This window comes from Pecten maximus, chromosome 1 (assembly GCF_902652985.1).
Source record: "Pecten maximus chromosome 1, xPecMax1.1, whole genome shotgun sequence".
NCBI classification, from domain to species: Eukaryota; Metazoa; Mollusca; class Bivalvia; order Pectinida; family Pectinidae; genus Pecten; species Pecten maximus.
In genome coordinates, this window is record NC_047015.1 from 49328973 (window position 1) to 49342556 (window position 13584).

General features: G+C 34.3%; 1 protein-coding gene across 1 annotated transcript; it reads left to right on the top strand.

The window, feature by feature from the left end:
* The first annotated feature begins 1026 nt into the window (after positions 1 to 1026).
* On the top strand, positions 1027 to 10810 carry LOC117336785 (transmembrane protein 272-like). Its single transcript, XM_033897432.1, has 8 exons — positions 1027 to 1156; positions 2362 to 2388; positions 5743 to 5833; positions 6422 to 6532; positions 7169 to 7228; positions 8021 to 8230; positions 9653 to 9851; positions 10548 to 10810. Exons 1-7 carry the CDS (start codon positions 1136 to 1138, stop codon positions 9841 to 9843), a joined length of 711 nt encoding a protein of 236 aa, XP_033753323.1. The 5' UTR covers positions 1027 to 1135; the 3' UTR covers positions 9844 to 9851; positions 10548 to 10810.
* Positions 10811 to 13584: the final 2774 nt, after the last annotated feature.

Sequence of the window (13584 nt, forward strand, 5' to 3'; positions counted from 1 at the left end):
CCTAGGTGTGTGCATGCCGATGAGATGTATCATAGTCACTTGAAATATGTTAATGACATATCCATCCAAGGTAAAAAGTAACTGAAAATTATCCGTTATACCTGATGGAGTCTTGGGAGATGTATGATTATATAAAATAGTTTTTCCTTTCAGTAATGCTATGTCACAGTGACAAAAACGAGAAAGTGTCAGATATGTTTGATTACTACAAAACGAATTTGATTTTTGCAGAAAATGTGGCGCCTCTCTCTCGATCGACAAATTGGCGTCAAGCTTCATTCAATGATATACGATTAAACTTAAAAGCTAAATAAAAGTGCATTTTTATGGAAAGTTCTATAAATGTGCCTTTTCTCGATGTAGTTTACCCCCCCCCCCCCCCCCCCCCCCCCCCTATTCCGTGACGAAAAAGCGAAAATCGTGCATTGTACATGTAGGCAATGGAATGCTTTTGTGTATCGTGCTAAACATCAAATGTGTGGTTGTTGCTTGTTAATTTATCGTACCTTTTGGTTCCATTTTCATAGATCTGGTTCTCTTCAAGTGGGAATCGACAACGAATCAGGAGACGCTCATCCTTTAGGAACACATGGTTTTATTATCATTGTATTTTTCCACGGATTGATGGTACAAATGTACATATTGTATCTCTGTAGATGATTCGCTCATGCTTTTCCTTGTTGTATTGATATTTTCCCCGTTTCACGTCTATTCTCCTGTTTTGATAACTAAAACGTGTGTTATCGTATTACAGTCATTTCGAGACACCAGAATTATGCGGATAATATATTCCCGATAGTAGTCGTGTCCTGACAGCATGATCTGTATCACCACATACACACTGTAATCATAACCACACAATAATGATAAGTTATGAAATGAGATTAGATTAATATAAATCGACGATTCAAAGCAATTATGCAGGTGTCCTGTACATGATGAAATTACAATTAAATCAAATATCAGACTGATAAGGCATATCTTAGCGAATATGTGAACATATGATTATCCGCGAATAATATCCGCACTTTAGAGCTATCAGTCACGGTCTCTGCGACGCTTTTGTTTAGATTTTTAGACAAACGCGGAAAAGAAATTGTTGATAGTTTATTTAAGTCTACGTAAAACTGAAACAATGGCAGAAGAAACAAAATTGGTAAGTTATACAGAAACCTGACTGAGAAGTTATAGCTTAGACCAAATGTATTTGAATTATCTTGAAATAACGCAAAGTCGGTGCCATCTTTTGCTTTCGTTACACTTATCAGCTGCTTACAGTCAGACAGTAGGCCTACACCAGTATCGTTAACGTTAACCAGTGAACTAGGCCTATCTGATCACGAGGTGCGGCGAACCGGTTTATGCCTTTTTGACGTTTTTTTTTTTTGTGTAGGCCTACATTTTTAGTGGAAACCCTAACACTAATACTTTATGGTATCATTCAATACTTTCCGTATTCAGGCTGGGAACTCTCTCGAAAGTCGAGACAGTTTCGGTTTTGCGAGACTTCTTTAAGTTGTATTTTACGACTGAGTACACCCTATATAAAACATCAAAATTTTGGATTTTGGTAATTTTATTGAAATCCACACCTCTGTCTCGACATTCCGACGGAGTTCCCATTGGATTTGCATGGTTGCCATTCAATGTCCAGAGTCATTGTGAGACAAGTAAATTGTAGTAGTTGGTGACTACCTCACTGAACAACATATGGGAAGTAACTCACTTGCTATTCACAGCAATTATTTTTAATAGTTACTGTTATACCAAAAAACATAACTGCAGTAGTACATATTCAAAGGTGCTATATTAGCTTGGATGTACAATTGTACATTGTACGTGTTATGTAGTTTGTAGATTGCTTCCAAATCATTTTTTTATTAGCATCTTGTCCATATTTTATTTATTCTTAAATCATTATATGAAGACTATGTTGGCAAATAGATTTTCAAATTAGCAGCAATATTTTGTATATAAAATATAAAGTCAACTACTGATGAAGTTGGAAACAATGAAGTATTAATAAACATAATATATGCTATCTGTTTCAGGGTGTAAATATTTTGAATTGGAAACTGTGGAAATAAGAAGTGTATAGCAAGTTGACTCTAGTCTAGTTCTCTACTTCTGTAGCAGGAAGGACTGATAAAAATACCCTGCCATGGGGCTTGAACCACATTTGCAGCAATCCAAGTGTGCATCATACCATTTAAGCTAAAGGGAAACTCTTACCAATAGGCTAAAGGGGAATTCCTGCAATGGGCTAAATGGAAATTCTCAATAACGTAGTAAGGTGACCTTATATAATCTACACTTATAATTGTGTTATTTAGTTAACATGGAGTAAATTTCTTTGTTTAGGCAAGCAGTGAAGTTGGGATGCCTCAGGTACAGATTTACATTCTTCATGTGTTATTTGCTTGCTTTGAATTGGCTGATGCTATACTAACAAAGCTAATACATATTCATTGGTGTTTGAATGTGCGATTATGGTGGTGCAAATAACCAAATTTTTGTTTTAGGCACTAGTATTTTTTTCTGTTTTGTTTTCTTTTGAATTCTTATAATATAAGATGGACTCAAGCATGTTTCAATGGCATGCATATGGGTGCATTGAAAGCTTTGAAGAAAATAATAACAGTGTGTTTTTGTAGAAATGTTTTCTTATTTCTCCTCTAATAGAAGTACCTCTCTTGATTGCTCAGTAAAACCTGTGCTTGTTCTCAAAGTTAGTAGGTATACAGTTACCTTAGATTATGTTTTGTGTATTGAGACCATTATATTCTGTACACTATAAATCGACCACACAATGTCTCTAAGAGTTGTGAAATACATACCTCATTTGCAGGTGTATGCATGATCATGACCAATATAAATCTGGAGTACAGGTTGAGAAACTCTGAATTCCTTTAAACCTTCAATACTAACATTTCATGTATTCCTATTTACAATGATTAATAATTGTTAAGGCCCTGTCACATTATTCCGGCACAACAAGCTTAATGGTTGTAGGGATTTTGCAGCAGACAGAACAATTTCTCTGGGCGGACCAATATTTAGATGAGTTCCGTGTGGACGTTTCCTGTTGGATGTGTGGTACCTGTGTAGAACTTTTATGTACTTAGTGTGACATACGTGCCTTGCATGTGTATGACATGTGCAGGCTTCAAGAAAAGTCTGTATCAGCTCCAGGCTACTTATGAGCACTGCATACCAGCTGTAATAGTTGCATGGGAGTTTCCTGCAAGGTGCAAGAGCATATAAATACAGGTCAGTTGGAGAAGTCTTTATTTCGCAGTCACAACAGGCTGGTTGTACAGTAAAACTTGTCATATGGGTTCACCATCTTTTGATTCGACGCTGTTCCCTGCATCTTCTGTACCTTCAAAACCAGACTGACAACTGAGTTCCGTTATTCCTTCGTGGAGGCTATTTATATGGCATAGGTCCTTGTAGAATGACAGCAACTTGGCTATACAAATGGCCCTCAAATTATTAGCAGGAAGACAGTAACTGCATTGCCCTCAATATCCCTTTACTTTCCTTCATGCCTGCAGACAAGGTCACACACAGGTTGGCAGTATTGTTCCTTGTCAGCGAAATGCCACATGATGTCTGCAGCTGATACCCACTGGCTCAACATGGTCACAAATTTCAACATGGTCACAGGTTTACGACCAACCTACTTTTTTCAATACCGGTTAACTGCCTTTGAGTTCCGTGTGCTACAGGCCTCTTGCTGTTGTTTTGCATGGATTTCTGTTGGTAAACTCATGTGACTAATTTAACCCAGAACAAGTTTTAAGCATGTTCAAAACTTTGCAGCACTGCAGGCATCTCATATCTCTATGTGTACCTGCGGCCAAGTCCAGGCAACTTCCATGCAGGATAATGCCAGGTTGAAGCATCAATGGCCAAATGGCTCTGGTTAGCAAAATTGGTTCCCATCAGGAAGCATGCAAGGCCTGCCTGGAATGGTATGACAGGGCCTTTACTGTTATTATGGTTACTGTTAACACTATTAAATTTGTTAACAAATTTTGTGCATTCTGGGTTTTACCAAATGCTATATCTATCCCATGTCAAGTTCGTAGTTTTAGACATTATTATTGATTAACAAAATATCTATGTTCACTTATTTTGTTTCTTTGAGTACTAGGAAAAGTCAAGAAAAATCAAATTTAGAACTAATATGAAAATCATTCTTCATGGTTCCTACAGATATGAAAAGTCCTTGAATTTCAGCACTTGCCAGGAAAAGTCTTATAATTTAGTTTCAGGTCTTGAAAGTCTTGGAATTTGATGTAAATGCCTGAAAAATTTCCTTAAATTAATGTATTTGGTGTTGAAACAAATTAAGTACCTGGTAGACATTAACATTTTTCTAAAATTTTCACAAAAACTACTTTTCATAGTATCAGTATTCTATAGTCTATCTTTTTTCTGATTATTATGTGGAACCAATTTATTGTGCTTATAATTGTACGCTTACAACATTGTCGTGTGACAGGATACATGACTCTCAGACTTTATATTGTGTTGCATAACTGTCAGAATTTCACCAAATATATTGATTAGTGTCTATGAAAAGTCTGGAAAAGTCCCTGGATTCAATGACAGAAAATCTTGGAAAAGTCTTCGAATTTGATGACTCAAAGTCAATATATAAACCATATATATTCAACTGCTATTTTCTGTCCACTTTATTATATGTTGTCATTTACCCAGTAATTAATGTTGGCACTTATACATTTAGACAAATATTTGCTTTCCAAATTTACTTTTCATTAGATTTACATGTGTATCTTAGGATCACTTGATGTGATAGTGAACAGTAGCACAAAAATGGTCTAAATGGCTGACATGGAGTTTCTTATAGATCAATATAACTGAGTATGCATACATACATGTGTATTTTGACATGAATGAGCTTATATGCTTTAAAATAGCTGTAATTGGAAATTCATAGATATTTTTATATATAATATATTATTAGCTCACCAGTTACGAATAACCGAGAGCTAATGCTGTCACCCCGGCGTCGGCGTCCCACCCCAAAACTTTAAAGTTTTTGGGGTAAGTTTTTGGAAAGCTTGTAAGTTCAAAAGTATACACCTCATGCCCTTCTAATTTGGTTTATACATTCATTAAAGGTCTAGGAGTGATGTTATGGCAAAATCATGCAGAAAAATATTGTGATTTTTTAGCATTTTACCCTTTTGTGGGCTTAACTTTTTTGGCACCAAAACTCACTTAAACGTTTTGGGGGTAAATCCAAAGGTATAGACCTATCACCCTTCTAATTTAGTTTATACATTCATTAGAGATCCAGGAGTGATGCTGTGGCAAAATCATGCAGAAAAAAAAATGTGTATTTTTTTTCGCATTTTACCATTTAGTGGACTTACTTTTTTGGACACAAAAACCCACTTTAAAGATTTTGGGGGTTAGTTTTGGAAAGCTTGTAAGTCCACACCCTTCTGATTTGGTTTATACATCCATTAGAGGTCTAGGAGCGATATTATGTGACATACAATTTCAAAATGACATGCTTATACATACATAAAAAATGAATGCATATGTATATAGTGTGATTGCTGCCGCCGGTGAGCTTTCGGAATCACTGATTGCACTTGTATATACATCTTGTCATGTTAAATGTGAAAGATATATTTTGGTTATATAAAGTTATGGAGTATAGGTCTGTGATAAAAGATTTACTTTATTTTCTATGACCTCAAGGACTCTCCACCATCTTACCATGCCACTGAAGACCAGTCAGCAGTGGACATGCCTGAGGGCCTACCTCCCTATGGTGCAAACGGATATAACGGTACACAGAATAATTTTATACTGTATTTACAGTGAACCATTTTCTTAGTGTTTTATTCACACTTGTGTAAAACTTCTTTTTTCGCCTTTTATTGAAATAAAGACTTGTACCCATTTAATAATTACTCTATCTATGTTTTCATATAAAGAGAGCAAAATGGGCATATTGAAGTGAATACTGTTTATACAGTTTACCAATCGCAAAATAATGTTCATGTAATGTTTACCGGTAACAGAATTAGATGGAACCATCCAAGTCCAAATAAAAAATGCCAAAATGCCTGTGTTCAAATAATAATTTTTCAAAAAAAAAAAAAAAAAAAAGGATGGATGAGGACATGGCTCTATTGATACTTATTATTTACAAAAGGTGGAGAAATCAGGGATTTTTTGAGGATGGATACTGTGATATAATTATAAAACCTTCCTTTTATGGAATGAATCTTGTTTGAAATGATTTGCAAAATTAAAAAGAAATCATGATATTTCCTCCCAAGTTTTTTTTTAAGACCTTTAACGAAGATTTGTATTTATTAAAGTGTTCCGTAGTGTTAAGATTAAGTGGATGAACTGTCTATTTGACTTCCAGAGCCTCCTCCATCATATGATTCACTATTCGGGAAGGTGAAGGCTGCCAAAGCTTCCTCCAGCAACAATGCCCAGTTTGCCAAGAGTTTTGTGGGCATTCTTATGGGAACCTGTAAGTAACTTACAATGGTCATGTTTAATGTGACTATGACACAGCCTTGGGAAAACTTTCATTAGGTTGGTCCAAAAACCTTGGGGAAGTAGTTTTTACTGTTGGCTGATATTAATACATGCAACAACCGTTTTGTTACCTGAATAATAAGAACATAAAGGCCATTTGAAAAAAAAAAAAAAAAAAAACTTATTCCCTGTCCTACATAACCTCAACCCATCCTGAAGTACATGTAGCCATGAAGATTTCGGTGGCATTCATGATCAGAAAGATGCTTCAGCATAATCATTTGAATGCTTGCACATGTGCAGATATTCAATGTCATGCAACAGCATTGCTTAGCGGTCTGCAATTTTTTCTGGGAAACAAATGAGAATACTTAATTTACATTTATATATAGAGTCCGGCAACAAATACTTTCACTGAGAATTTTTTTTAAGGAATTTGTTTCTTGGATTTTTTCAAGTAGTATTTTCTTGTAATCTGTGTTAGATTGATAGCTTCAGTGTAAGTGAATCTGTACAGTATAATTAATATAGTTTTTCAGTGAAAAAAAGTGGAATGACTTTGACAGAACAAGTTTAAACTCTATCTGATATGATTAAATTATATATTGAAACACTTGTTTTTCCATAGTGGCCTGTACCATTATAATGGGGATTTTCCTGGCCATTCCCATTGCCATGACAGCAATAGGTAAGTCAGTTAAGATGTGTGGGAAATTGTTTTTCAATAAGTAGAATATGCCACAATTTTGCTTCTGACAAAGTTAACAAAATGGTTTGATGGTATGTTAGTGGATATACCTGTCATGAGTGGATGGTGTTTAAAAGGATGCATCATGATACTAGGTAGGTTTTTACTGGATGTTTCATGATTGGATGGGATTTTGATGAGTGTATTATGATAAGATGGAATTTTTATTGATTTCATTATGATTGGATGGAGTTTTGATTGACTTTGTTATGATTGGATGGTACTTTGATGAGTGTGATACGATTGGATGGAATTTTGATCGACTTTATTATAATTGGATGGAATTTTGATGACTGTAATGATTGGAAGGAATTTTGATGACGGTGTTACGATTGCATTGAATTTCGATGAGTGTGTTATGATTGGATGGAATTTTGATGACTGTACTATGATTGGATGGTATTTTGATAGTGTCACTGATGGATTGTGTTTTGTTTGCTGTACCTGTAATATTATTTGGTGGTGTTGAGCTTTAAAAAGAAATATTAAGAACAAATTTTGGAAATGAATGGAATCGTTCTGGCCTGTGTGAAGCTGATTTTTGGTGGCAGCGGTGGGATGATGTTATAATTGTGTGTGGATATAGTCTCTTGTATGGCTGAAAGTGATACTGTGAGAGTTCTTTGCTAGTTTTTTCTTTCAGCTTTTATTCAGCTTTCAGAAATGATTAGTGTAACCACAGGTAATTTACAATTTTTGGAGAAGTAACAATATACATTTGTTGGTTTACAGGAGGTGTTTATCTACACGACTGTCCAGCAGAGAGGTATATCCCCATCTATCTCCTTGTGGCTGGAGTGTTTGGGATCATCAAGAATTTGTCCAGTCTAGGACAGAAGCTAAGGAACAGGAAAGAAGGAGAAGATGATGACCAAAAAAATGTGAAGACTAACCCTGGAGATATGCTACTTAACTGCTTTCTGTTTGCCTGGTTTATTGCAGGTAATGACTTTCACTACTGTACATATCAAAAGAGTCCAATTGGCAAGTGATTAAAAATTTGATTAATGAAAACGACAGCTTTCACATATGCACATGTGTAAGGTCAATAACTTCATGCAAGTATTTTGGTATATCATAGGCTATGTAGCAACACCTGTCCACCAAACTTTGATAATGTTAATAGACTGTCATATATGCCTTCATATTAGTCTTCAAGACAAGATTTCAACAAGTTTCGAAATATTTGGTTTCTAAAATATTATATTGCAAGTCCAATCTTTTTTCTTAGAAAAAGTAGAATTGTACCACGACATTCAGATATTGTATACCTGGTATTTTTCGCCCAAGGTTATTTTCGCCCATGGGCAACACAAAAGATATTCGTCCCGTTTTAATTTTGCTTAAACTACTTTTAAGAAATGTCACAATCGGAAAATTTCGTTCGGAATTCTTGATACAATTGCACTCGGAACACTCAGGATTTATTGAGTTCCCCCATTTTCTTTTCTTTGCATATCCCGCTGAGGTGTGAAATGTAATCAGGTGTGAAATATACAACGTTTACCTGTGTTCAGATTTACTTTTAACCAATATTGATTCAAATAGTATCAGGTATGCATGGTCGATTTAAGCAAACACGATGAGTGGTAAGTTCACCGTGTCGTGACTAATTAGAAGTCTACTGACCAGTGTTTTCTTTTGTTCATTAACAACATTTGTCATCGATGGAAGCCACAAGCGACGGTGAACACATAAAATCAGTCTTCACAATGGCAAGGATTTGATGCTATTTTGTGTGCATTATTTAAAAAAAATATTGGATTTTAAAAGTTACTTAGTATTTATAGCTTTTTAAAAATCAAATATACTAAACCTAGTATGCTGTCTTAGCCCATATTCTCGATTTAACTCCACGTGATATTGCATTTACTAGGCCTAGATTTAGATCTAGATTTTATTTCACATGCATAGATTGGAATAAAACAATAAATTATTTTATAAATTTAGTGTAAATATATAGGATAAAACACACTTGAAAAGTACGAGGGTACGTTTTGGATCCGACTACAATTAGCCTATGTACGATAACTTGTAAATCCTGCAATTGAGCTTGAAATTTTTGCGTTCATCTTAAATTCACCCTATCATCAAAGGGCGAAAATGGCAAAAATTAACAGGTATACAGTGTTATTCTGGAGACCTCAGAGACATAATTTAATGTTGTTGTTTATAGGAAATATGTAGTTGTATGGTAACTATTGTAATAAGATTCCCTCTTGCTTACCTATGGTAACATGATGCCTTCTTGTTTACAGGGAATGTATGGGTGTATCGTAACTATGGTGACATGATGCCTTCTTGTTTACAGGGAATGTATGGGTGTATCGTAACTATGGTGACATGATGCCTTCTTGTTTACAGGGAATGTGTGGGTGTATCGTACCTATGGTAACTTCACTACTGTAGCCACTTCACCATTGTACTGCCATCCTACATGTTATTACTTTGCCTTCTGGGTCATCACATCAACATACATCTTGGCTGGTGTCATCTGCTTCCTGACATGCTGTGGAGGGATTATAGCTGCTCTTACTACAGGAAGCAAGGCCTAGTAACTAAGGTAAGGGGACAGAGTCCAGTTTTTACTTCAGTTCAGACATATATCCAATATTTATATCATGTGTAAATATCAGATATGTCAAATATTCAAATCAAAGTCACTGTATCGGAAATCAAGGTAAAATTTAAATTTTAGTATGTTTTTACTGATTATGCAATTAGGCAATATGAATCAAAATTGATAAGAATCATATCAGAAGCTATAACCAAAGGTCATGGCCATGGGTCAATAGGTAATGTAAGATTTCTTTCTCAAGCTGAATGGAAAATGTCTTTTTATAACATTACAAAGCATGCAAAGTTATCAGAAGCAAATACAAGGCTGTGTGACCAAAAGGTCACCAGCTGGTGAAAGGTCATATGTCAAATGGTTGATACCTTCTTAATCACTAAATATTTTATGGATTATGAATTTATGTATCAAAATTGATTGAAATTTTTGTTGAGAAAAAGAGGCCTAACTTAGAAAATTGAGGTAAATCAACAAAGGGCAATAACTCATTATAGAAAATGTACGAGTGTATTGTAGGTCTCACACAACTAATTATTTCACTATTTGTTATTACTGTACCAGTGACTCCATCATCTCAATCGTTTATTTGAAGTTGAAATGATGTGAAATTTATATCAAATTAAAGTTTGAAGTTTTTGCTACCTGTTTTGTTTCTACGGTAAAATGTGAATGTTTCGTTTACAGGAATTATTTTGGTTTATGGTGTGTAAGGTAAATCAAGTAGAGCAGCCACCTTCCCATTGTTCTGCCATCCTACACCTGTAACAGCTCTGATACATCCTGGCTGGTGTCGTCTGCTTCCTACTCTGACGTGACCTGCACCTTAAGAGTGTAAACCTTTAATTTATGATGCTTAGAGTCCCATATTCATTACATGTAACCTAGATACATGTATTATATACATATATATTCATTTATATGAGATAATCAAAAAAAAAAAAGAAAAAAAAGAACTATTTTTCAAATGTTGCAAAAATAATTTACAAGAATGTTTATATTATGTTGTGTTTGCTGCTTTCCTTTAATGCCATCATGGGACAGTAAGAATGGAACAGTGGGTACTTACCGTATTTGACCTAATAAGGGCGCAGGGCGCGGGTAAATGACAGTGGGGGCGCCCTTATTAAGATTAGTTATTCTGAAGTTTTATGAAACAGACTATACCTTATAGCAGAATACCCAAGGTTGTGGAAACGGTAAAATATTCAGTCATAAAAATATTCCAGATGAAGATATCTATTCATTATCATATATTAAGCTTAAACATCACTTGAATACTCCTGTAAACTTGTAAACCATGCCAGCTGATCTTTAGACCAGAGAACGTGTGTTCCACCATTTATGTTCAAATGGAACTCTTTTGTGTTCTATTTATAGAAACAGGTGATTTCCCAGATCATATCAGACATCGTTTTCTTTGACCTAATAATTGATTTACAATGTCTTTTACTAGCTTTCTGTTCTGAACAAAAGTTATTTATCAACAAGAATGAAGTCTTTACTTTATCTTCAAATAAAGATGGTAAGTTATTATTTGTATGTGTGTTTAGTTTTGGGTGCTGAGAACTTTGCACTGACATGTCATATGTAGCCTGTAGGAATACACAAAATGTGGCGAAAACATGTGTTCCAGTTACTTAATTTGCTGAAGAAAATTGAACACATAAGTAGTAAAATATTTCACATGAATTATTACTTTTTAACACCATTTTGACACTCAGTCATAGATTTATTTCCTTGAAAAAAGGTAGGGGCGCCCTTATTAGGGTAGGCGCCCTTATTAGGTCAAATACGGTATGTATAGGTTGTGTATCACACCTTTTCTTCCCTCTAGGATTATGAAGTACATTTTAAGTACTTACCTGGTATAGGAAAATGAGATCTATTTATCGGTACTTCATTTTCTTAGTAGAAGAAGTTTAATTAAAAATTGGTTGTTATGACTTACTGCTATTAAGAATTTGTATGATAGAAAGTTTCCTGATGTGTAAGTTGATAGGGTTGTGTATATATAATTATATACCTATGATTACATACAAAGGTACCAGAATCATGATAACACAAACTATATTTTTATTATTTCACAGATATCATATAGAGCATATTTTATAATGCTTTCTGCCATCATTCTTCCATCAGATTCAGATTATTCCTTTGAAAAATTTTAAAAAAAACCCAAAAACAACAACCTGTGGCTTGTTAAAATTCTATTAAAAATATTTTGTGAACTATTCCAAATAATAAGCGCACCTACCCCTATATGCGTACTGCCACTCTATTCAGGAAAAGATGATGGATGCACTAATTAAAACATATGTTACATTTGAAAAGTTCCTAACATCACTGGTCTGCCAATATAATCATCAATACATGTATATTAACCAAAGACTGTAGATTGTTTTTGCTTCATAAAGGAATGTTAATGAAAAAAAGTTATTTTTTCCACACAGATTTGACATAGCAACGCCTTTTGTGTTTTTGTAAACACACTTTGCGCTTATTAGGTCGAATGTGGTATGTTATTTAGTTAAATGAATATGTAGTGATAGCAATCTATTGATAAAAATTGTAGTGACCCTTGACCTCAGTAGTGATCTTATGAGTGACCCTTGACCTAAGTTTTAATCATATGAGTGGCAGTTCACCTCAGTAGTGATCTTATAACTGATTTTCGTGACCTCTAGCTAAGTGACCCTTGACCTCAGTAGTAATCTTATGAGTGGCCTTTGACCTCAGTAGTGATCTTATGAGTGACCCTTGACCCCAATAGTGAATGATTTATTGAGTTCTGGAAGGTTGTCATAGTTATGCTAGTTGTTAACTATTTCCTGTAAATCCATCATATTTGACTATAGTAACTACATGTATTCAAAGCTTTACTAAGTTTTTAGCAATAGTTTAGATATCTAATGCTTCAGAAATATTTAAAGAAATGTACAATATATACAAACAATTTACAAACTAGCAGGATAGAGGGGATTTGGAACAAGTTCAGGACTTATATAATTTACGATTGGTCACCATTGGTTGTGGTAAAAATTTTGGACCTTATTCAATTTAGAATTTGTGAACACTTGGTGATTAAGAGCTGCAGGTTATTATTTTTGAAAGAATTTTCTTAAGTTTGATAATGTTTCTTTAATTTTGGTTTTTGTTCATTAAGGTGACTGAATTTGTTTTCTGTTAAGTTTTTGGTTATTAATTGATTATGAAACCTGTAACTCTGCCATTGTTGATACATTTGCTTTGTTAAACCCATGCATAATACTGCCGATATTCATTGTGTTTATTTAAAACAGTTTAGTTTTCCAACAACCTTATATACTATGTATTCAGTGTATAACTCTCCTGAGCCAATATGTCTGCTTTTTGATTGACTCTATTGTTTTCATTTTCACTTCAACATCTTGAAAAAAAAAAAAAAAAAAATGAAAGAAATGTACCTGTTCTAGGAACAATCAGACAATGTTCTTCCTGTGGAGTGTATACTGTCTAGTAATGGTGTGCTGTTTGTTATGAAACAATTGTAACAATTTCACTGATATATATATTAGATATTGTATGTTGGTAATAATAAAACCAGAAAAAAATAATTAATATACCTGCACATTAAAGTATAAGTACCTGTATATTGTGGAGTTTAATTACCTGTATATTTTGGAGTTACGTACCTGTATATTATGGGGTTCTGTACCTGTATATTTTGGATTGATGATTTAAA